Source organism: Nicotiana tomentosiformis, chromosome 7 (genome assembly GCF_000390325.3).
Source record: "Nicotiana tomentosiformis chromosome 7, ASM39032v3, whole genome shotgun sequence".
Taxonomy (NCBI): Eukaryota; Viridiplantae; Streptophyta; class Magnoliopsida; order Solanales; family Solanaceae; genus Nicotiana; species Nicotiana tomentosiformis.
In genome coordinates this window covers 39,141,186-39,166,027 of record NC_090818.1, presented here as the reverse complement: position 1 = coordinate 39,166,027, position 24,842 = coordinate 39,141,186, and the positions used below count along the sequence as shown (strand labels likewise).

The 24,842-nt window shown below is 40.6% G+C and overlaps 1 protein-coding gene across 1 annotated transcript; it reads right to left on the bottom strand.

The window, feature by feature from the left end:
- Window positions 1-3,456: 3,456 nt before the first annotated feature.
- On the bottom strand, window positions 3,457-4,586 carry LOC104120398 (epidermis-specific secreted glycoprotein EP1-like). Its single transcript, XM_009632155.4, has one exon. The coding sequence runs from the start codon at window positions 4,534-4,536 to the stop codon at window positions 3,640-3,642; it is 897 nt and encodes a 298-aa protein (XP_009630450.1). The 5' UTR covers window positions 4,537-4,586; the 3' UTR covers window positions 3,457-3,639.
- Window positions 4,587-24,842: the final 20,256 nt, after the last annotated feature.

Genomic DNA, 24,842 nt, shown 5'->3' with positions numbered 1-24,842 from the left:
CTTAGAGCGAGGCCGGCTATGCTCTTCGACAAAGTAGAGTCCTTCATTTTCTCGAGGGTCTTACCCTCCACATCGGAACAGTGGGGACCAAGATAAGGAACCAAGTCCTCCGATTAACTAGCAGATCCCGGTCCAGAAGGATCACAATAGTCTGCGTGGTCCTCTCCAATCTCACCTCGAGCCGGGTGAGTCCTTCTCCCATCATCCTAACCTCCTCGGCGTCCATATCGGAGCCCGTCTCGTAACCTTCTTCGTCTACACTTTTTCCCTTCGTGTCAACCTTAGAGGAGAGATCCTCGGCTAGTAACGAGATCGATGTCGCACCCCCTTGTAAGGCGTCAGGGACTCTCGCCAATGGCCCTTCAAAATTCGTTGCGGCCTCAAGGAGAAACGTACATCCCTCGGCCCCCGACGACGATAGAATTGTGGGCAATAGCTCGGCATCATCTCCGAGGTCTATGGTCGCCGATTCTCTGACGACGAAATCCTTCATCGCCGAACTCCCCACACGGACAGCTCCCTCGCCGATATCTACAGATCGCCTCTTGTGGGGGAGCAGATTATCATCATTCGGCGATGACCTTTCTTCAACATCCTCATCAATTAGATGACGCAGAGGGGAAGTTGAAAGCCCCGTTGTAGAAGTAGTCGATGATCGAGCAGGCCTCACCGCAACAGAAGGAACATAAACAACTTTCCTCTTGCAGAATGCCGGAGCAGGAGCCTTCTGTCTCCTCGAAGACCCTCGGGCTGCAAAAGAGATTAGAACATCGACTCTTACTTAAAGTCGTAAAGATCAAGCGACCACAAGGTCAGAACGGCATAGGTAAAAGATCATTGTATAGATGAATATGGATGGACAAACTCACCGGTCGTTGAAAGCTTGGGCCTGAACTTCTTTATAAAGGTCGACCATTCATAAACCTCCACTGTGTGAGGCAAGACCTGGCTAACCCAGTCGTGAATATCCACAACCAAAGGAGGGGAGAAGTCTCAGCTGAACAAGGAAAAGGCAGAATGTTAGGCTACAATCAAAACGGGCAAATTAAGCGCTTAGCAAAATATACTTACGGGCATAATTCCATGCCTCAGGAAATCCGTTCGCGTTGGCCACCACATCCTCGATCTTGACGTAGAAGTAGCTGAGTTAGAATCGACGATTTTCTTTATCGTTCATCTTCACTACCAAACTCTTACTTCCTAGATGGCGAAGATGCAACATCATCCCTCTATAGAAAATAGGTGCGAAGAGGTGAATCAGGTGGCGAAGAGAGATCCCACGGCCAGCCAATTTCGCGTATTTTGTCAACATGCGGATAAGTTTGTAGATGTAAGGTGAAAGTTGGGCCGGGTAGACACCGTAGTAGTGGCAAAATTCCTCCACCAATGGGAGAAGGGGAAATGAGTACCCTACATAGAACGGATACGCATAGAATGCGCAGTATCCTAGGCGATGAATCTGTACCACGTCGCGCCCCGCTGGGACCAGATCAATGTGGGCCGGAATTTTGAACTTCACCCTGAAATCAGCAAGAGCAACCGCATTCATCAGCGATTCTGAGGCCTCAGGGTCGTCCTCGAGTAACTTCGAGAAATTGGATCTAGGATTTTCATTACGAGGAATTATTTCCTCTACCGTAGGGAACCCTTCATCTTCGAGGGCAGCATAAGCGTTGTCTCCGTGAGGAGGCACACGCACCGCCAGGGGAGTAGGATTAGATGCCGCACCAGAGCCGGAAGTTACGTTAACCATAGTCTTGAAGGGGGATGTCTAAAGCACAGAAGTTGAAAGCAACGGTCGCTAGAACCAGAGGAATGGGCACGCAACGACGAAGCAGAATAGAGACTAGGGTTCAATGTGGAAAATGAAAGAGAGAAGCCATCATTATCGAAACAGCCTCAGATGAAAGCAAAACAAACACAAATAGCCTCAGATCCCTATTTATTAGAGTTCGAGCACCAAAACCAAGAAATCAAGCCATCATTATCCAACGCAGATATCGAAACGGGAGAGGCGCAAGAAACGATGCAGAGCATCGGGAAAACACATCATAATGACGCATGATGTCATGACTTCATTCTGAAAAGACGCATCTCCAAAGCTTGTAACTCACGGAAAGTCATGTTGCCACCTCGACTAAAGCACCGCTATCCAACTTGCTTGCTCGATTTCATCAACAACGACAAACAGAGTCCGCTCACGAAGGCCGCCCGACCTCGACCTTAATAAGCAGAAGGACTAACTGTATAGGCCAAAAATCTGGCCTTGGAATATTTAGCATAAAATGACATTAATGAATGTCATCGGTCGAGCTCGCCTAAGACATAGCGAGATTAATGGCCGAGGTGTCGATATAAGCCGTGGTCGAGATATCAATAGAAATCGCAGTCAAAATGTCAACAAGGGTCGAGATCGATTATTATTGATAAGACTCGTAACGGCTAATTTGTCAGAAGAGTGCATTAAAAAGGGGAATATTCTAGTGAATATTTCTGATGTTTGTACTATTAGAGTTTTCTAAGAAAAATGGGCCATATATATAGAAAGAAGAGACAATGATAAGGACATGTAATATTTTTCTGATAAGAACACTTTTGAATAGAAGACTCCCTCTCTGATATAAACACAAAGGCTATCTTTTTATAAAGATTCTCGTTCATATTATTCTCTATTTTTTCACTAGATCCAAGGATTGTTCATGCAAATCTTGAATCTATGTGTCATTCACCGTTGTCAGGCAGAATATTTACCTTTTTCATTCATTATCAGGTGAATCATTCACTTTATTTATATAAATGTCATTTATTGCTAGATATATCTCATTTAATATTCTTGTTGTAAGAGTATTTCAGATTTATTGTCATCAATCATATGCAAACACAGTCCCATCTATCATGCATCCTTATGCTCAATATCTAGAGTCATTATCCTTAACTAGATTTGACCATTTATTATATAAATTTAATAGTTTAATCGGAGATTATATTTCTTGGTCAAACAACATTGTCGTAGTCGTAATGAGGGCTGATAATTTATGTCATGCATTCATAAAAATTATAGATTCGTGCGCCTACTGTCTCCTTGAATTAAGAAGCTTCGCGGAGTCTCCTCTTAATCAAAGTCCCATTGCAAAATCATCAACTATAAAGTGATCCTTTCTTGAGAAACTTTATGTCGTTTAAATTCTTTTAAACTATTTATTTTATTCCTAATTTTAACCAACTGATAATTTTGAAAATTATCAGGCTGCAACTACGCCAGAAACAGACAGAAAACCGTAATCACAATTAACAAAAGAGGACCTTGGCATTGCTGTAATCTTTATGAGTTATGGACTTATGGCCCCTTATAACACCATTAGTAGAACATTTTAAATGCTTTGAGAGCAGTAAGAAGAAGAAAATTAACAAGTCACCGAGTTATCACAGTTGAAATAGCATTTTAAAAGGAAAACATTATAAAATACATACTTTATTCGAAAGAAAATAAACATTGTAATAAAATACACCCTTCAGCCCAAAAATGCAAGATATTGAAAGTAATAGTACAAATTATCTTTTGGACTAGCGTGGAACCAAACTGGGTATGAAATGCTTATCTTAAAGAGAGCTATGTTTCGAAAATGAAAAAGCGTCTTCTTAAAGCATTTTATAAGTTTCGTGCCAAAAGTACCGATCGTCTTGTTCGTTACCGGTGAAAGTGTAGGCCTTGAGATTTCCATCTATTTCTAGGCGAAGGTATGTGAAAGTGGTGTTGTATTTAGTAAACGCCATAACATGAGAACTTCTCGTTTTTGATTTGGCTAATCTGTAGTCCAACTTCAACCTTTGATTTCCGCTGTTCAATTTTACTGCTTCCAAACTGCTATTTCCGATATCAAACCAAGCTAATTCCACGTCAAGCTTCGTTCTGTTGTAGATACCGAACAATTTTGGTTTCACTACCAAACTGTAAGGCCCGTTTGCATTCTTTTTCACCGAGGCCCGACTCACGAGCTTATTCGGGCCTGACAAACGGAGCGATTGACCCACCAATAACGTGTCAGTGGGATAATTGAAACTCTGCCAAATGAATTTTCCTTTAGAGTTATGAAGGACAAAGTTGCCATTTGGTAATATTTTGTAACCAGTGACACCCTTATTGGCTGTGTTTGTTTGCCAAGCAATTCGACCATCAGCATCTGCCAATACAAGATTTCCATCTGTTCCTAAAGCAAAAGTGGCATTATCTTTGACGGGATTTCCCCTATTAGCTTCCCATACCCAACGCATGATAGAATTAGAAGGGACACTGCCCATGCGCATAGCTAGTGTCCAGGCATTAGGGGTAGTATTGTAAAAACACAACAAGAATGGATATGTGTAAATATCATAAATACCACGGTAATTTGCTCCGTATTCGATATTAGAAGGTCCAAACTCGCCATCATTGACGTATTTGAAGGTGTTTTCAACTGGGACTTGGGCAATTGAAGAACATATTTGGCAGAAAAGAAAGAGAGAGGCGACAAGTGTAGTAGGCAATGAAGGAGACATCTTTACTTTCTTCTTTTAGCTGTTTGATGATATGATCCTTCGCTTCTTGCTATCCGTATTTATAGATGGATGGGGAAGGATAATTAATTAATTAGCGAATACTTTTCATCAGAATTTTCAAGATTTTTGCATGGCCAGATAATGATAGACGTATATGATTATAAACGTAATGATAATACACAAGTTGGCACAAATGTGTCCATATGAAACCGGTCAATGTTGAGGTGCTGTCCGTACATTGGGTATGGAACCAAGTGGATATATGCATTACATGCGAACTTCCAATCGAAGAAGAAAATAATTGTAGAAGAAATGTGTCTATATCATACTAAACATCCAGGAAATATAATTCACGCATAACTAATTTTTATGTTTCAATTTTTTGTATTATTCCCTCCGCTTCATAATAAGTGACTTTTTAGTATTTGGCACACCCTTAAGAAAATACGAACTTCTAAAGAAAAAAAGATGTATTCACTAAATTACCCTTAATTAATTGTTACCTTGACATATTGGAATATGTAAATAAAGGCAAATTTTGAAAAAATAAAATTAAGTCCTTCTTGATTATGTAAAAGGACACTTATTTTGGACCAAAATAAAAAGATCAAAAAGTCACTTATTATGAATCGGAAGGAGTACTAATTATCACTATGTGTACCCACATACCGCTAAGTTTCCTTTTGTAGTACTCGCAATAAAAAGATACGGCAAAGCGCGACAATGATTCTTTGTCTCTTTTAACGAAGGCGAAAAAAAAAAGTGATTTTTTTTCGTCCGTTTAAAATTTTAATGGATAGAATTATCCGTTATCTATACTTGTCTCTCCGGCTAGTCCCTAAAATTTAAACTAGTCCGAACATCATGATTATAAAAATAAACAAATAATACCTGCTTTGTCAAACGTTGACCCATCACCCATGCCACTTGTCTCCGGTTTTGATCTCGTATAAAAAAGGTTGGACGCGGCTGGATGCGGAAATTTAAGTTGCACAATCATATATCTATCTACGTGCACATAATAATTATTTGACCGTTGAAAAGCTAAAATTGTAATTCGGCTCCAACTCACCCTTGAACTGGTCCATGGGAGACAATTGTCTTGGGCGAAGTGCAGCAATAGCAACTTTCAAATCCGTTATTTTAAAAATATTTATAATTTATAAAGATTAGTCAATTCATTCAAAAATTAGGACTAAGTATCCTAAATTTAAAAATTCAGTACATAGTGAGTGTGTTTGGAATGAAGGGAAAAATATTTTCTAATTTTCTCATGTGTGATTAACTTAAATGTTTTGGAAAATATTTTTCTTATGAACTCATTTTTCTCCAACTGGAGGAAAATATTTTCCTTATCAAGAGAAAAAGAAAACATTTTCCAAAACTCCTTCTCAACCTTCCCACCCTCACCCACCCACCCCACACCCTCACACCCACCATCCTAACCCCACCCCCTCTCTCCAAAAAGATTTATTTTTTAAATTTCAGTTTTTTTTCAGTCACCACCCACCCTACACCCTCGCAAAAAAAATAATTTTATTTTACTTTTTTTTGTGTAATTTCAAATTTCTGTTTTTCGTTTTTATACACCACCCACCCCCATCCCACCACCCACCCCACTGCCCCCACCCCGCGCACAAAAAAAATTACTTTTTCTGTAATTTTCAATTTTTTTTTTTGCACCACCCATCCCCTCCCCCCTCCCCCCTCCGCTGGGAAAAATATATTTTTTATATATATTTTCAGTTTTAGTTTTTTCATCTTTCGGTTTACAGGTTCAAAATTTTACAAGTTCCAAAATTATGAGTTCGGAGGTTTATGTGTTTGAAAGTTTACGAGTTTAGAAATTATAAAGTTTACGGGTTCAAAATTTTGCGGTTTCGAAAGTTTAGCGGTTCGAAAGTTTATAAAATTTGTGGGTTCAAAAGGTTGTTGGTTCGAAAGTTTATGACTTCATGTTTATTGTATCTAAATTATTTATGAATACTCTTGAGAAGTTATTTTCCTTAATTTGCATACCAAACACCGAAAAATGAATAAAATTACTACTTGTTTTGCAAGAAAATATTTTCGCGGAAAATATTTTCCGTTATACCAAACACACCCAGTGTCCTAAATTTTTGAGCTGCTAATTTGAAATTCAGGACTAAGTGTCCTGAATTTCTGAACTACTAATTTAAAATTCAGGACATAAGAGTCGAATTTCAGGACATAATTTTCGAACTTTAGGATACGATGTCCTGAAATTTAAATTTTGAGGTTTAAACTCTAGGACGTCGTGTCCTGAATTTTAAATATATTGTAAATCGTGAATATATATATATATATATATATATATATATTTTAAGCATCATGTTTAAAAGTGGCTACCTGGTGTCATTTCCACATTGACACCAGGGTAGGGCCCAATTCATTACTCCCTTGTTCAAATAAATGTGAAAAATATTTCATTCCAGTTTGTTCCCAAAAGAATAATATATTTATAAAATTAATTATTTAAACGTAAATTTTTATTTTATCTTTAATGAGATAATCTATTGTCATATAAATATTAATGACTTTTTTAAATAGTCTTTCTTATTTTCTTAAACCTTGTGTTTAATCAAACAAAAAGATAGACGGAGATAATACTTAACAAAAAAAAGCAGCTACTAGAAGCTCATACATTTATATAAGTCGACAACGCAACCTTGGGTTCTTTCACATCCTTAATTCCTGTTTTCTTTCATTGACATTAGCGCAAGGAATATTCCAAAGTTGAGTATAACTATCCTCCCTCCGTGTGTTGATGCTAGAGTGTGATTGATATCTTCCCGATTAAAACTATTGTCACATTTCGTGTTTTCACTGATAATACAAGAGTGTTAGTTCCTATGAATGATAACGCCATATATACATGTTGACATGTTGTTGCAAACTAGTTTTCTTACCGCACTGCTAACATACATAGAGCTGGCTGATAACTTTGTAAATTTTGATTGATATAATTGGAGGGATCCAATCTACCTGTATATTTTCCTATTATGCAAATGAACCTTTCATTTTCAATCTCATGAATCATTAGGATTTGTTGTTTTGTGTCTGTCATCAATCTCCTCAGCTCATGTTCTACGGCGGAACTGGAGTATTAGATATGAGTTTGGACAAACATAATAATTTTCGCTTAAATTATACTTATATTAAATAATTCATTAAATATATATAAATATTTAATGACGAATCCAATAATTAAGACGAATTATGAGTTTTATAGCAAATTCAGAACTCATAAACTTGAAATCTTCTTCCTTTACCCAATTGGAAGATATTAGGTGCACATGAAGTGAGGAATGCTTGACTTGTAAAATTTATTAACGTTTTATTAATTGGCATGCCTACTATGTAGTATGCACTATAGAAAATAGCAAAATGTTTTTACACTCTCAGTGGAGCCCTTACTTTTCTATCTATACTACCTTAAAAAGGCAGAAATATTTAGAAACCTCTAAACTTGACAATTTTTATTTAATTTCTCCTTAAACTTTGCACGATCTTTAATATCCTTCTGACTTGAAAATTCGATAGTCCTGACCCCTAGATGCTGATGTGGCAAAAAGCATTTGACGTATTTGAAGGTGTTTTCAACTGGGATTTGGGTAATTGAAGAAAATATTTGGCAGAAAAAAAAGAGAGAGACGAAAAGTGTTGTAGGCAATGAAGGAGACATCTTTACTTTCTTCTTTTAGCTGTTTGATTATATGATCCTTTGCTTCTTGCTATCCATATTTATGGATGGAGGGAAAGGATAAAGTTGGGACAAATATGTGAATTCAAAACTGGTCAATGATGGGGTGCTGTCCGTGTACGTGGAACCAAGTGGATATATGCATTAAAACACAGCCTTTTGTCCATGCGTTCTTCGAAGAAGAAAATAAATGTGGAAGAAATACGTCTATATCATTCTAATATCCAGGAAAAAATAATTCATGCATCACTAGTTCTTATATTACAATTTTGCATTACTGTAATTATTATATAATTTATATGTATACCAACATACACCTATGAGTTTCCTTTTGTAGTATTCACAAAATAAAGATATGAATGTAAACAGAGTAGTGAGCATTGTGTATACGGGTAAAACTCGAGCTCATGATACACTCCGGCCTCCTATAGGATAAAACGAGTTCGAGATATGATTGCGAAGGATCGGAATCGAAACAAAGATCTCATCGAGTCAGAATCCGGTGGCACGATGCGTGCCCTCGAGAATATCGGGTTTATGATTCGAGATCGATCCAAATCCTGAAAGACTTCGGAGAACATTGTCGGGCAATCAAGCACGACCAACAGAAGGTCGTAATATCCGTGACCGGCTGGATATCATGGTATGGATCTCGGCACGTATCGACGAAGAACCGACAATCAGTTAAACAGAAGAATTTTTTACCTTTTATAGAATTGTACTTAGAGTAGGATTCCCCTACTATATAAAGGGGGTCTGATAATTCATTAGGGATAAGGTAACACGTATTCCAAAGTAATATACTACTATTTTCACTATTATTATAAGCTTTGTCTCTCGTTCATCAATATTGTCCACTGTGAGCCCGGATCGAGGGGGAATGTTTCACTAAGGCTGGAATCATCCCCCTCGCGTGGTTTGAATTTACTATGCCTTTACTTGTCCATTCTAATTCAATTTATCATTTTGTATCAAATTAATCCGCATATCCTTAAAACCACTTACAAATTTAATTATTATATGATTTTGAAGGTAAACAGTTTGGCGCCCACCGTGGGGCTAAGGATAATAGTCGTAATTTGATACAAATTTTCATAGCACACCCTACTTCACACTTGTTCTTTGAAGTGTCTTTGATTTCATGTCAAAGTTTAAAATGTCAAACTCCCAATCTTCCCCTCTAAACATGGATGCTGAATTTGGCCACCATGGCGAGAACAATAATATGGTGCCCGGTAATGAGGTGCCCCCTGCCGATCCCAACGGAATTTCGGCCGCGGACCCGATCGACGCCAACACACATGTGGCCATTAACGCGAATTTGCCTACCGATCCTGAGAATAGCGTCCGCGGGGGAGTCCGATCAGTAGCCTTAAATACACGTGACGGTGAAGGAGATGTGATCAACTTGCGGGTGATCTTCGAAATGCTGCGAGCTCAGCAGGCAGCGATAGCCCAACTGCAAAACCAAAGCCGCGCTCCCAGTAGAGTTGAGCCCAAACCATCCCGGAAAAACACTCACATAAATGAACCAGCCACATATAGGCCAAATGAAGCTGAACCCGGGACCAACCCTGAGATAATAAAGATGCTCGAGGAATTGACAAACGGGTAGGAATAGGAGAGAAGAAAATCGAATCCAACGACAAGAAGGTATAGACCTACAACTCCAGGGTCGACCAAATCCCCGGAACACCACCGATAATGAAAGGCCTAGATTCCAAAAAATTTGTTCAAAAACCTTTTCCTCCGAGCGCAGCTCCGAAGCCAATCTCAAAGAAGTTCTGCATGCCCTAAATTCCTAAGTATAACAGAACAACTGATCCAAATGAACATGTGACCTCATATACGTACGCCATCAAGGGGAATGACCTGGAAGATGATGAGATCGAATCCGTCTTGCTGAAAAAGTTCGGAGAGACCTTGTCAAAAGGAGATATGATATGGTATCACAACTTACCCCCCAATTCTATTGACTCATTTGCTATGCTTGTGAATGCTTTTGTAAAAGCACATGCCGGAGCCATCAAGGTCGAGACAAGGAAATCGGACATTTTCAAGGTAAGGAAAAGAGATAACGAGATGCTTAGAGAGTTTGTGTCAAGGTTTCAAATGGAACGGATGGTCTTGCCGTCTGTGGCAGATGATTGGTCCGTTCAGGCCTTCACCCAAGGACTCAATACTCTATGCTCATTGGTTTCACAACAGTTAAAGCAAAATCTGGTAGAATATCCAGCTGTAACTTGGGACGATGTGCACAACCGATATCAATCGAAAATCAGGGTCGAAGATGATCAGCCCGGGGCCCCTTCCGGGTATGTTTATCCCGTCTGAGCTAGTGACGGATACAAAAGAGACATTGATCGTGAACCAAGGTCAAGTAGAGATCGGTATCAACCATACAACGGTAATCGTAGAGGTAACGAGTCTGGACGAAACCCTGTGAGGAGTGAAAGGAGAAGAGATTGAGGTCAAAATAACCGGGGACTCGTGAGCAAAAATGGTTTTGACAGGCCCACCGGACCTAAGGAAATGCCGAGGTTATTGGAGTACAATTTCAACGTCGATGTTGCTGCCATCGTATCTGCCATCGGACGCATCAAAGATACCAAGTGGCCTCGACCTCTACAGTCCGATCCAGCCCAAAGGGATCCCAACTTAATGTGTAAATATCATGTCACTCATGGCCACAGAGCATAAGATTGCCGACAATTGAGAGAGGAAGTAGCCCGGTTATTCAACAATGGACATCTCCGGGAGTTCCTGAGCGATCGAGCCAAAAACCATTTCAGGAATAAAGATTCTAGTAAGCAGATCGAGTAAGAGGAGCCTCAACATGTCATTAACATGATCATTGGTGGGGTCGACATTCCCTAGGGGCCGATGTTAAAGTGCACCAATGTATCCATCACGAGGGAAAAACGGACTCAAGATTATATACCAGAAGGAACCTTGTCTTTCAACGACGAGGAGTCTGAAGGCATTGTGCAACCCCACAACGATGCACTAGTAAAATATGTACTCATAAATAAATCTCGAGTTAAGCGTGTGTTAATTGATCCATGTAGCTCGGACAACATCATTAGATCGAGGGTCATGGAACAACTAGGTCTACAAGACCAAATCGTGCCTGTAGTCAGAGTTCTAAACATATTAAACATGGCATGTGAGACCTCTAAAGGGGAGATAACATTACCGGTGAACACCGCCAGAACCATTTAGGAAAAAATGTTCTATGTGATCGAAGGAGACATGAGGTACAATGCTCTGTTCGGGAGACCGTAGATTCATAACATGAGGGCAGTACCCTCGACGCTACACCACGTGTTGAAATTTTCGACACCAGGAGGGATTAAAATAGTTTATGGAGAACAACCGGCCACAAAGGAGATGTTTGCGGTCGATGAGGTGATCCCGGTATCCGCACTTTCGACATTGAAGGGTCTAAGTTCAGTGGCCAATGGAGAAACCAAATAGCAATTACCGGCACCAGCCGCGATCAAACCGAAGAAGGAGGGGACAGGTGAGGATGACAACTACGGAGTTCCCAGGTCTTTCATAGTCCCCGATGATTCTGACGCCACTAAATCAACGGTCGTAGAATTGGAGCAAGTCATATTGATCTAACACTTTCCCGATCGTAAGGTATACCTAGGCACGAGGTTAAGTCCCGAGCTCAGGAAAAAAGTCATTCAAATATTTATAGCAAACATAGATTATTTTGCTTGGTCCCACCTCGATATGACAAGGATTCCGCTGGAGATAACTACTCACAAGCTGAGCCTAGATACGAACTTCCATCCGGTCAAGCAGAAAAGGAGGCCCCAGTCCGAAGTCAATCATGCATTCATCAAGGACGAGGTATCTAAACTCCTTAAAATAGGGTCCATCCGGGAGGTTAAGTACCTGGATTGATTTATAAACGTAGTAGTAGTCCCTAAAAAGGGAATAAATAAAGAATGTGTGTAGACTATAAATACTTAAACAAGGTATGCCCCAAGGACTCTTTCCCTCTGGCAAACATCGATCGTATGATTGATGCAACGGCCGGTCACATGATCCTCAGTTTTCTCGATGCCTACTCCGGGTACAACCAAATTCAGATGGACCCGGACGACCAAGAAATAATGTCCTTCATCACTAAATACGGTACCTACAGCTATAACGTAATGCCATTCAGACTAAAAAATGCCGGTGCCACTTACCAATGCCTAGTAAATCGGATGTTCGAAAAGGAAATAGGAAAATCACTGGAGTTTTACATTGACGATATGTTAGTTAAGTCCCCGCGAGAAGAGGACCATTTGAAACATTTACAGGAAACCTTCAACATATTGAAGAAATACAATATGAAGTTGAACCCGGAGAAATGCGCATTCGGAGTCGGGTAAGGGAATTTCCTCGGATTCATGGTGTCCAACCGGGAATTGAGATTAATCTCGATAAGATCAAGGCCATCGAGGAAATCACTATTGTGGACAATGTCAAGGTCGTTCAAAGGTTAACCGGGCACATAGCTGCTTTGGGTAGATTCATCTCGAAGTCCTCCGACAAGAGCCATCAGTTCTTCTCACTATTGAAGAAGAATAATAACTTCTCATGGACCCTGGAGTGCCAACAAGCCTTGGAGGAACTCAAGCGGTACCTCTCGAGCCCACCCTTGCTTCATACTCCAAATACAGACGAATAGTTGTACCTGTACTTAGCGGTATCCGAGGTAGCGGTAAGTGGAGTTCTGGTCCGAGAAGAGGAAGGCACACAATTTCCTATCTATTATGTTAGCAGAACTCTAGCGAGTCCGAAACTAGGTATCCCCAGCTAGAAATATTGGCGCTCGCTTTGCTAAGCGCCTCTAGGAAGCTAAGATCGTATTTTCAATTCCATCCTATATGTGTTGTGACTACTTACCCATTAAAAAATATAATGCATAAAACCGATCTCTCGGGACGATTGGCCAAATGGGCCGTGGAGATCAATGAGTAAGATATCGAATACCGACCCCGAACCGCCATCAAATCTCAAATTTTGGCGCACTTCATGGCCGACTTCACGCCGGCCCTAATTCCTGAGGTCGAGAAGGAGTTGTTGTTGAACTCGGGGATCTCTTCCGTAATTTGGACCCTCTTTACGGACGGTGCCTCGAACACAAAGGGGTCCGGGCTTGGCATCGTATTGAAGCCACCAACGAGTAATGTAGTTAGGCAACCTATTAGAACTGTAAAATTGACTAAAAATGAGGCGAGTGTGAGGCCATGATTGCAGGTCTTGAACTGTCTAAAAGCCCGGGGGCCGAGGTGATCAAAGCTAAGTGCGATTCCCTCCTCGTGGTGAACCAAGCAAATGGAACCTTCGAAGTCAAAGAGGAACGAATGCAAAGATACCTAGATAAGCTACAGTTGACGTTACATCATTTCAGGGAATGGACTTTACAACATGTACCTCGGGATCAAAATAACAAGGCCGATGCTCTTGCTAACTTGGGATCATCGATCGACGACGATGAATTCAACTCGGGAACGGTCGTACAACTCATAAAATTGGTAGTGGAAGAAGGCCATGCCGAGATAAACTCGACAACCTTAACCTGGGACTGGAGAAACAAATACATGGATTACTTGAAGACCGAAAAACTTCCCTCGAATCCTAAAGAATCGAAAGCTCTTCATACAAAGGCGGCCCGTTTTAGCTTGTCCGAAGACGGTACCCTATTCAGAAGAACATTCGATTGTCCACTCACCATATGTCTAGGACTGGGAAACACTGAGTATGTTTTTATGGAAGTCCATGAGGGCACCTGCGGAAATCGGTCGGGCGCCTAGTCATTAGTTAGGAAGATAATCAGATCTGGCTACTATTGGATCGACATGGAAAAAGTCACAAAAGAGTTTGTGCAAAAATGCGATGAATGTCAAAGGCATGCTCCCATGATCCATTAGTCCGGGGAACTACTGCATTTGGTCTAGTCACCCTGGCCATTCATGAAATGGGGAATGGACATCATTGGTCCCCTGCCCTGGGCGCCCGGTAAGACTTAATTTATCTTATTTATGACTGATTATTTTTCTAAGTGGGTGGAAGACCAGGACATTGAGAAAGTTAGGGAGAAGGAAGTTATTGATTTCATATGGGACCATATAATATACCGATTCGAAATGCCGACTGAGATCGTGTGCGACAATGGGAAGCAGTTCATCATCAGTAAAGTGAGCAAGTTTTTCGAGGACCATAAGATCAAAAGGATCCTATCAATGCCCTATCACCCTAGTGGAAATGGGAAAGCAGAGACCACGAACAAAACTATACTCCAAAACCTCAAAAAGAGATTGACCGACAAAAAAGGAAAATGGAACGAAATCTTTCCCAAAGTCCTATGGGCATATTGTACGACCTCAAAATCCAGTACCGGGGCCACCCCGTTCTCGCTGGTCTACCGTGTCGAAGCTCTTATACCTGTCAAAGTAGGAGAAGCAAGTCTCAGGTTCCGATATACGACCGAGGCCATGAGTACGAACCTGGAACTGGTAGACAAAAGGCGCGAGACCGCCCTCGTCCGGTTGGCCGCCCAAAAGCAACAAATCGAAAGATACTACAATCAGAGAGCCAACCTTTGACACTTCAATGTCGGGGATTTGGTGTTAAGAAGGGTGACATTGAGCACTTGAAACCCGAACGAAGGGAAGGTGGGACCGAAATGGGAAGGTCTGTATCGAATTATCGAGATCACTGGCAAAGAATCGTACAGACTCGGAACGGTGAACGATTACCGAACAACTGGAACATAAACCACTTCAAACAATACTACTGCAAAGGTATGACCCCAGTCATTACTTTTCTTTAAATATATTACGAATCGGACTAACGTTTGCAGGTAACGACCAAGGAATGATGCAACTATTAGACCTGAAAGCACGTGTTTCACTCTTTTTCCCTTGAACCGGTTTTGTCCCAAGTGGGTTTTCTGGCAAGATTTTTAACAAGGCAATATGGATCGTGCTAACTTAGAATTAAAGACCGACTGTGAACCGGAGTCAAGGTTTGCATTAACAGTATCCGATCCCTCTCTAAGATCGGCCTCGAATACTAGGGGCCATCACCTTCGGGTAATTATTTTAATAAGGAAGGAAACTTTGTGCTCAAACAAGTCTGGACTTGGTAGATAGGATTTGTTGTAAGGGCCAAACGGTCAAATGAACCGTGCACACATAGACCACTTAATCCATAACATGAAGCTTGTACACATTTGCAATCTTGTATGTTGCACAGAAATAAAAAAAAGTTTCTACCTTGCAGATACATATTTTGTCTCTTCAAAACTATTGTATTTTGTTCCTTAGAGACATCGGGCCCAAGGGCCACCTCTGTCCGAATCCAAAAGATCACCCCCGCTCGGGGATTGTCATCATGGGCAATCCCGAACATCTCGGGATACGAAGCCCAGGGGCACAAAAATCTATTAGGAAGTGCCCGAACTTCAAAGGCTACGGCCATCCCCATTAGGGGACTGTTGTCCCGGGCAAGCTGGGATCGCTCGGGGTAATAAGCCCATTGGGCAACACCCGAACTTAAAAGGCTACAACCGTCCTAGAACGGCTCGGGGACGTCCAAGATCCGTAATCAAAACATAAGGCCTTCAAAATTTCTAAACCGGTTCAAAGGCTACCCTCGGAAAAATTATAATCTAAATTTTTTTAAGTAAACACTTCGGGGAAAGCTTCCGGTCATACCAAGCCCCCACGAGTCTTAAGCAAAATAATATCGAGAATGAGTATTATTCGAACCTACGAACAAGACCTTATTATTGCGTGCTAAGACATTCGAGATCTTTGCAATCGTAAAGAAAAAGCAAAAAAAAAACAAACTTGGAAATTGTCAAAGGGAAAAAAGAGACTTGTATATATACATAAGTCTTTACAAAGGACAAACGGCCTCAACGAAAAATACAAAAGCGAAGAAACATCTACAAGGAACCTAAGAAGCCTGATCAAGTCTCATCACCGGGGCTATCAGGGTCTTCCCCTTCCTCGGATCTGCCGAACCCTCGGAATCTTCCTCCTCCCCGGGGTACGCCAACGTCTTGGCCTCAGCCTCGAGCCTCTTAACATTTTCAATCTCGGCCGATAAATCGAACCCCCGGGCATGAACTTCCTCGAGAGCCTCACTTCGGGATTACCACCTCACATATTTGACAATGGCCTTTAGGCGTTCCTGAGCTGCCTCTACGTCAGCTTTGTACTGGGCCAACCATATTTTCAGTGTCGGCCCTGGTTATTTTTGCCGCTGACTTGGCTGCTTCAAGCTCCTTGGCAAGGGTATCCCATGCGGAAAATGCCGAGCCCAGTTGAGACTGAAGATCTTCAATTTTTTGGGATTGAGTTTTAGCTTTCTCCTTCACCAATTAAAGTTGGGCCTCCGCTGAGGCCAGCTGCTCCCGGGAAGTCTCCTTTTCCAAAGCCAACCATCCATCCTGCCCTTCCACTCTTCGCCCATCGCCTTGACTTTGTCCGTCTTAGCCCGGAGCTGGTCGACCCGATCAACCTTCTGCGGAACCTGGGGATTCCAACCGTTAGACACCGTGTCTAGCTCATCATCACTAACTTCAAAGATTTTTACCTTTTCCAACAAGTCAGCGTGTTATTACTAAGCGGCGTCTAACTCGGCTTGGAGGCTTTTGACTTCTCCTCACGTTGCTCGCTAAGAAGCTTATACATGCCTCTCTTCTTAGCAAGCTCTTTGACTTCGGCCTCGAGTTGGCTCAGCTCATCCCAGTTCCAAAAGAAGGTTTCATGGTGGAGCACCGAGGCCTGCAAATATGAGAAGAGATATTAGAATCATCAAGAACTAATACTAATATTAGAAGAGACATTAAAATTATCAAGAATTACCCGGTCCAGCGCATGTTGTGCTTCGTTGAATGGGTATGGCATATCTACCTCGTTCATTTTTGCCTAGTCTTCTTTGGTTACCAGACACCAGAGGTAACTAGCTATACCTACGAGGCCAGAAAAAATTTAGGCATCCTCCGGAACAGTGATAATGACAGACCACTTCCGACCAAGATCCATGCTCGGAGCAGGGAACCGATTGATCAATCCCGGGCTCAAGCTCGACCCACAAACCTTAGGGGGTGGACTTTTCTTTTATACCTCTAAGTCACCCAATCCAGTGAAATCCTCCAGGGTGGATGAGTCTACACCATCAAAAATGCCTCGGAGGGTATCATCCACTCCATGGACCCCCTCGTGGGATCGCTCCTTCATCGTTCGGGCTTCATCGAACACTGATTCTGTGAATAAAGGAGATCCCTATATATTTATAATGCCAGGCTGGGTAGATCGTCATCTCGAGAGTTCTCGGCCCTCACTTTGGCATCAGCCTCGCGAACCTAAAGGGGATTAACTTCCGTCGTTTCCCCATCGGCAGCCACCCATTCCTCTGAGACAGATGGCTCATGGGCCACAAATATTTCATCCTCCTCGAGCTCGTCTCTGAGTCGGAGGAGTGATTCCAAGTCAAGCACTCGGGTGCTGGAGGTTTCCTTTCTCTTACGAACCAACCTCCTTATCGTTTTATTCTTCTTTGAGCTTGGGGAACTCGAAGCCCTTTTCCTTTTGTTCTCCCCTGCTATGGCTCCGGGCTGTACTGAAGCAGAAGAATCGACAAGTAAGTAATCGTCCCCAACCAAGGACCTAAGCTCTACGGTCTGAGGCAAACCTGCAAAAGATAAGTAAAGAAGAAATAATAAGAACGTGATGCTAGAAGAAGAAGCCTAGCGCAACCTATTCGGGAAAGAGATCTTACCATGGGAACGGGCCTAGTAGAATGTGATAAAAAATCAAATATAGTCAAAAATTAGGTGCTCACACCAACGACTTTTCGAAAGTTTGCGCCACGAGCGCTCGGAATAGGGCATCTGCGAGACAATGCCTTCGATTTATTCCTTTAATAGAGGAACGACATTCGGGACTTGAGCGACAGTTGCGCCACCACAAACACCAATGAGGAAAAAGTGAGATGAGCATGAAATCAAAATTCAAAGAGAAATTGTATTTACATGATGCATTCCACTTCTCGGGGAATGGCCTAGATTCGTCCGGAATCAAGTCTGAGGTCCTTACCCGTACAAAATGTCCCTGTCAACCTCGATACCAGTCTTTATCGATGCTTGAGAATGGGGTCTTATTATCCCGGCGCACGAGCTTTATCAGTCCCCCTCGGAAGATTCAGGGACTATATAGTAATCTAAGGTAAACTGACAAGAGTCAATCTTGTTCACAAAAAATCGAAGGATAACGATGGGTGGATGTGGCCTAGACATACCTCGTACCTCTTACAGAAGTCTATGATGACCGGATCAACCGGGCCTAGCGTAAAGGGATAAGTGTAGATACTTAGGTATCTCTCAACGTGGGTAGTAATGGCCTCCTCAGAGTCGGGGACCACTATATCCTTTTCGGCCCAGTTGCAGTCCTTTCGGACCAAGGGGAAATCATCTTCGGTGATCGAGAAAATATATCTCGATGCCTCCTCACACAAACCTGCACCGAAGAGGGCTTCTCGACCTTGACGTCGTCAGCGACCGAACAACCCTCGGGAATGAATATCTTCAAGGGAGGTTTAGGAGCCGGTCCATCGGTAATCATGTTAGCAGCTAATCTCCCGAGGTCGACCACATCGGAAGTGGTTTTGTTGGTTTTGACAGTCGTTCGGGAGGTAGAAGCAACCTTTTGGGGAACAGATTTTGAGGTTTTTTCCATTGTTATAGGGGAAAGCTTGAAGGAGATAGAGAAAGGTTGAAAGCTGGAAGCTCAGATGTGTCGGCTCGAGCGGATGATGAGTAAAACTTTTGCTTAAATGTGTCAATTTCAAGTGTTATATTTGGCTTAAACGTGACAATTAAAATAAAAGTGGCAGTTTAGGATCAAAAGTAATGATCGTTGAAGTTGATTTTCCTTTTTATTTGCAGAATTCGAATAATATATTCTAGTAAAAGTGAATTACAAGATAGTTTTATAATAAAATAATGAATAAACATAAATGAATTTTTCATCTAAACTTGCAGACGTAATGTTGGTTCCCCACGTACACGCTATGACGGTAATATACATGGCCATCAAGTAATACAGTGTCTGGAAAATCAAATGTCCACCCATAGAGATGTAGATTAATTATTAACTAAGCAACTAAAATTAATTATTTGTCCAAGGTATTCAAAAATGATTGGTCGACCAGATAAGCTGCAGCACTAGGGTTATGGTACTCTGCTGATGGAGGAGGAAGAGAGAATTTCTCTAAGGGAGCATAGGTCGACCAAACTAGCAGTTATCTCAGGTGTAGGAACCCGACATTACTATAGAAAGCTAGGGTATGAGCTTGAAGGTCCTTACATGGTAAAAAACCTCGTATAGAAGTATACTTGTTATTTTGCTGTAGGGATGGTTTTCCTATTAGTCCTTCGACAAGTTTTGTATCACACACGGTTGATTGTATTTTAAATGGTAAAAAAAAAAAAGAAAAAAAAAGAAAAAAAAGAAAAAAATGATTAATGTTCTACTAAATTACCGTCACGGCCCCAAAATCCCACCTTAGGAAGTCGCGATGATACATATTCCCTAAAACTAGGTAAGCCTAACACATGCTGAGTTACCAACAGATTTAAACAATTTAATCATTAAACATGAACCAGTAAATGCCATACATAACCAACAACGATCAATAGATATACAATATCTCAAAATCGGTTGTACGAAACATAAGCTTTTCTAAGAGTAACTAAGAATATCATATACATCACTGTTTGGAATAAAAATAAACAGTAACAAAGTAAAGCTCTAGAAGGTGACTCCGAGACTTGCGAGTATAGTGGCAGGTATATCTTAAGTCTCCGTAGCAAATCTCCAACATCAAGTTAACGACCGGCACGCTCAGAGGTACCTGAATCTGCACAAAAATATGCAGAACCGAAGCATGAGTGCACCACAACGGTACCCAGTAACTATCAAGACTAATCTCTCTGGAGTAGTGACGAGGTACAGTCAAGATACCTACTAGACATAATAACTTGTGCACAATATTAATATAATTCTAACAGAGGAACAAATATCAACGTAAATCTAAACATGAGAAGAATAACAATATAACGCTAGCAATGGATAGAAGAAATAACAAATAGCAACAAGGAATAAAAATGTGATATGCAGCAAGTTATCAAAACGCCTTTAGAGTACCAGTAAAACCAATTAAGGAAAAACAATGACAACCAATTAATTAACCGTTCTATCACAAGGTTACACAAGAATCACCCTGAGGTACCATACCTCATAATCACAAATCACGAGGCCCAAATCACGAATCTCAATCACATGATATCTCGTGAACACATTATTAATGATAACCGCACAGACAATTCACGTGCTGCACAGACAACTCACGTGCTAATACCATTAATACCCCAAATCTGTATAAACAACTTATGTGCCGCTAATAACAATACCTCATATCCTCACGGACAACTCACGTACTAACAAGAATAATATTCATATCCGCACGGATAACTCATGTGCCAACAATATCAATATATCATATCTGCACTGGCAACTCATGTGCTAACAATACAGTCCACACACAGAAGGCACGTATAAAAGAATACACGTACATGATCAATGAACATCAAGAGTTGTACTCCTAGAGTGATTTTGGTCACCTGTTACGGTGTATGCTTGTGCAAGTGTAGTAACACAATTCAAGTCAATAGGTAACAATCAGAGACACCGAGTAGCACATTGGTAACAACACAACAAAATCCGTAATATGCATGACACATACAAGAAAGTCACACAACCATACACATACTATGAATAACAATACCCTCATGCCAACACAAATTATCCCCGACATATCCCACCTTGTCTCGTTGCGTGCGCAAAAATAAAATAAATATCCGCCTTCTCTCGCCACACGCGCATCAATAATTATTCCACCTTGTCTCGCTACATGCGTAAATCCAACATATATAGCCCGCCTTGTCTCTACCCATGTGGAAATATCAATAATAACATTAGCACGGACAACTCACGTGTAAAAACCCCGACAATCCTCAACATTCCCACATGTGCCAAAAACATAACAACAATTCCAATACCACAATCATACATAGCCCACGTCTAAATAACACTGAGTACAACAACAACAACAACAACAACAACAATAACAACAACAATAACAACAACAACAACAACAACACGGGATACGGAAAGTAAATCAACACAAGAACTACAACAACATAATTAAATAGAAGAATCAGCTCAACAATGAAAGAGATAACATGTAATAATGACTTCCAATAAGAATAACTCAACAATGAGAGAGATAACATGTAATAACAACTTCAAATAAGAATAATGCAACAATAAAAGAGGTAACATGATAATAAAATATAGAACATGACTAACAACCTCAAATAAAGCATGTAAGAGTAAACTTAATAATAAAGATATAACATGATTGAACAACTTCAATTAAATACTTATAAGAAATCTAAGAGTCTAAAACGGTCAAATTTCCACATATAAGGACGTGTACATACTCATCACCTTGTATACACATTTTCACGTAATTCAAATTGTGCAATCAAACCAATCCCTATGGGATAGTTTTTTCCAACAAAGTTAGGAAAATACTTACCTCAAAGCCCGAAATCAATACTTTAAAAATGCCTTTCCTCTAAAATTCACCTCTGTCCGGCTCAAATCTAGACAAAAATGACTTAATATCATCAAACAATGCAAAATAATCCACTTTTAGTTAATAAAATTAAGATCTTTATACAATTCGCCAAAAGTCAATTACATGCTTGTCCAGTCAAAACCAAAGTCCAAGGGTAGGTTTTGACTTTTCATAACCCCACGAGTCCATATATGTGTTTTGTTTTTAAATCCGAGTCCAATAGTTATATGTGAAAATCCTTCCTCAAAATCATCTCCTACCGAGCTAGGGTGCCAAAATAACATAAAATGAAGCTAAGTCTCGCCCTCTCAGCCCTTTTGTTCATCTATGGATGTCGTAATTGCGACCAATTGCGAAACCTCAAAATTGCAGAACAGGGATCGCAAAAGCGAACCCTAACAGCCCTTTCAGATGTCGCAATTACAACAAGGACTTCGCAACTGCGATAACACCCTATATCGCAAAAGCGACCAGACTCAACTCTACAATGGCTTCACAAATGCGATAAAGGAGTCACATCTGCGACATCTGGACCTCCCCTTACCTCTTTGCAATTGCGATGTTTGTGCTCGCAATTGCAAAAATTGCAGCACTAACACACCAGCAATATGTAACCAGATCAATCAAATCCGAAACATATCTGAAACTCACCCGAGCCCTCGGGGCTCCACACCAAACATCCACATAAGTATAAAAATATCATACGATCTCGTTCGAGCGATACAAATACCAAAATAACATCTAGAACCATGAATTGGACATCAAAACGCATGAATCAAAAGGAAAACTCAAAAACCTCTAGAACCATAACCAAGCATTCAATTCCTATCAAACCAACTCCAAATTATACCAAATTTTGCAAACTAGTCCCAAATAATAAAATGGACATATTTCAAGTCCCAAAGTCAAAATCTGAACCAGATAGATATAAAGTCAAATCTTGGTCAAACTTAAGAAAATTCTATACCTTCAAATTGCCAACTTTCGGCAAAACAAGCTGATTCACCCTCGAGACCTCCGAATTCAATTCCGGGGATACGCCTAAGTCTAAAATCACAATACGAACCTATCGGAACCATAAAAAAATATGAAGAGGTCATCTTTACAAAAGTCAAACCTCGGTCAATATTTTCAACTTAAGCTTCTAAAATTAAAAAAATATTCTTCCAAATCAAATCCTGAAACTCTCGAAAAACAAAACCGACCATGCACGTAACTTATAATACATAATACGAAGCCACAAAAGACCCCAAACCACCGAACAAAATGCTAAATCTCAAAATGACCGGTCGGTTCGTTACAATTATTTTTTTAAAAATAAAATAAGTAATTAACTAAACCAACGAGAATGCAAGAGTTGTGATTGGATTTTAATCAAATAAGATGAAGATTTCAGGGATGTGATTGATTTATTAATCCTATTGAGTTCGTAATTTTACCCGTCAATCTGAATATTCTGTGGTTGTTAGTTGACCGGATTGTTTATATGAATAGCATGATCCGACAATACTATACGCTCATTATCTCGTCCCTTCTTCCTCACGAAAGTCGGGCTTCGACGTCGTGACAACTCTTTCTAAAGGAAGGGTGTTAAAAGAGAGAGTCGCCACCTAACGGGGTTGAGGTGCGTTAGGGAACCTATTTGCGAATAACTCTAGTTTAACCAGTCTGCGTCACCAAAGATCGGGTAAGGGCTCAAATTACCTCGAGGAGAAGGTGTTAGGCAATCCTCGAGGTCCACAACTATGGGTCCCGACTGAACTTGAATTATATGAATTAGTCCAAATAAAGAGAAAAGAAAAAATTGGGCAAATAAACAAAATAATTTATTTTAAGGCAAGGTTGGGGGGGGGGGGGGTCCTAAGTTCTTTAGCCTAAAGGATCACCTGATGTAACATAAATAATACTTCGTAACTCCCTCGAGATGGGATGTTACTCGTATTATTCAGCAGGCATACACTATCATCGCCTTCTACCCAATTACTACCTTTAAGTTGTTACCTAAGGCGCACTAATTGATTCTAAGCCGTACCTTATGCGTGCACTACCCGTCCCATGCCTATGGTCCCGGAAGCGTTTTGACCTCTATTTTGGGTGGTCCTAGACTTAACTTAGATTGCTCAAAATGATAAAACTAGGCGACATACAAAAGCAAGTTGGACTTCATATAAAAGCAAACAAGGGCTCAAGCTAGCCTCCGCACTTAGGCAACAAATGCACGCAAATAAATTGGCGTTTGACAGTCGCAGAATTAAGACGAGTTAAAATCATTAAATCATATAGACATGATTTCTATGTGATTCTGGATTTTGATCATGCGGGCATTATGCAAAGTATAATTTCTGAGCGACTGTATAGTTGCCTACTGATTATAAGCATAAACGGTTAAAACCTATAGACAGTCTATCTAGGTGACTTACGCATTATTTGGCAGTGATAAACACGAGAGATATTCAGAATTACTCAGTTTGATCCTATAGGCATGCTTTCTAATAGTGGCAATGAAACAGTGTTGAAAGTTCAATATTAACACTTAAAAAGCGAGTGGTATTAACCTTCTAATGATTAACGATAGAAATTGATTTTTTATACTTAGCTCCTATAGGCATGTCTCCTAGGTGGGCAGTATAACATCGAATTAACCCATTAAAGCCATATAGGCATGATTTCTGAATGCAGATTTTGTAGAACATAAGCTAACATAGCCTTATAGTCATAATATCTAATGAATATGCTACAGTTATGTAAATTGAAAGATTGGTCATTGGCACTTTATTTCCTATAGACATTGTATCTAATAAACACATAGGAGCAGAATATGTTAAACGAATTAAACACTCAGGTCCTATAGACAGGTTAT

Excerpts from the sequence above, each read along its gene's own strand:
- LOC104120398 (XM_009632155.4), bottom strand. The coding sequence starts at position 4,536 with ATGTCTCCTTCATTGCCTACTACACTTGTCGCCTCTCTCTTTCTTTTC.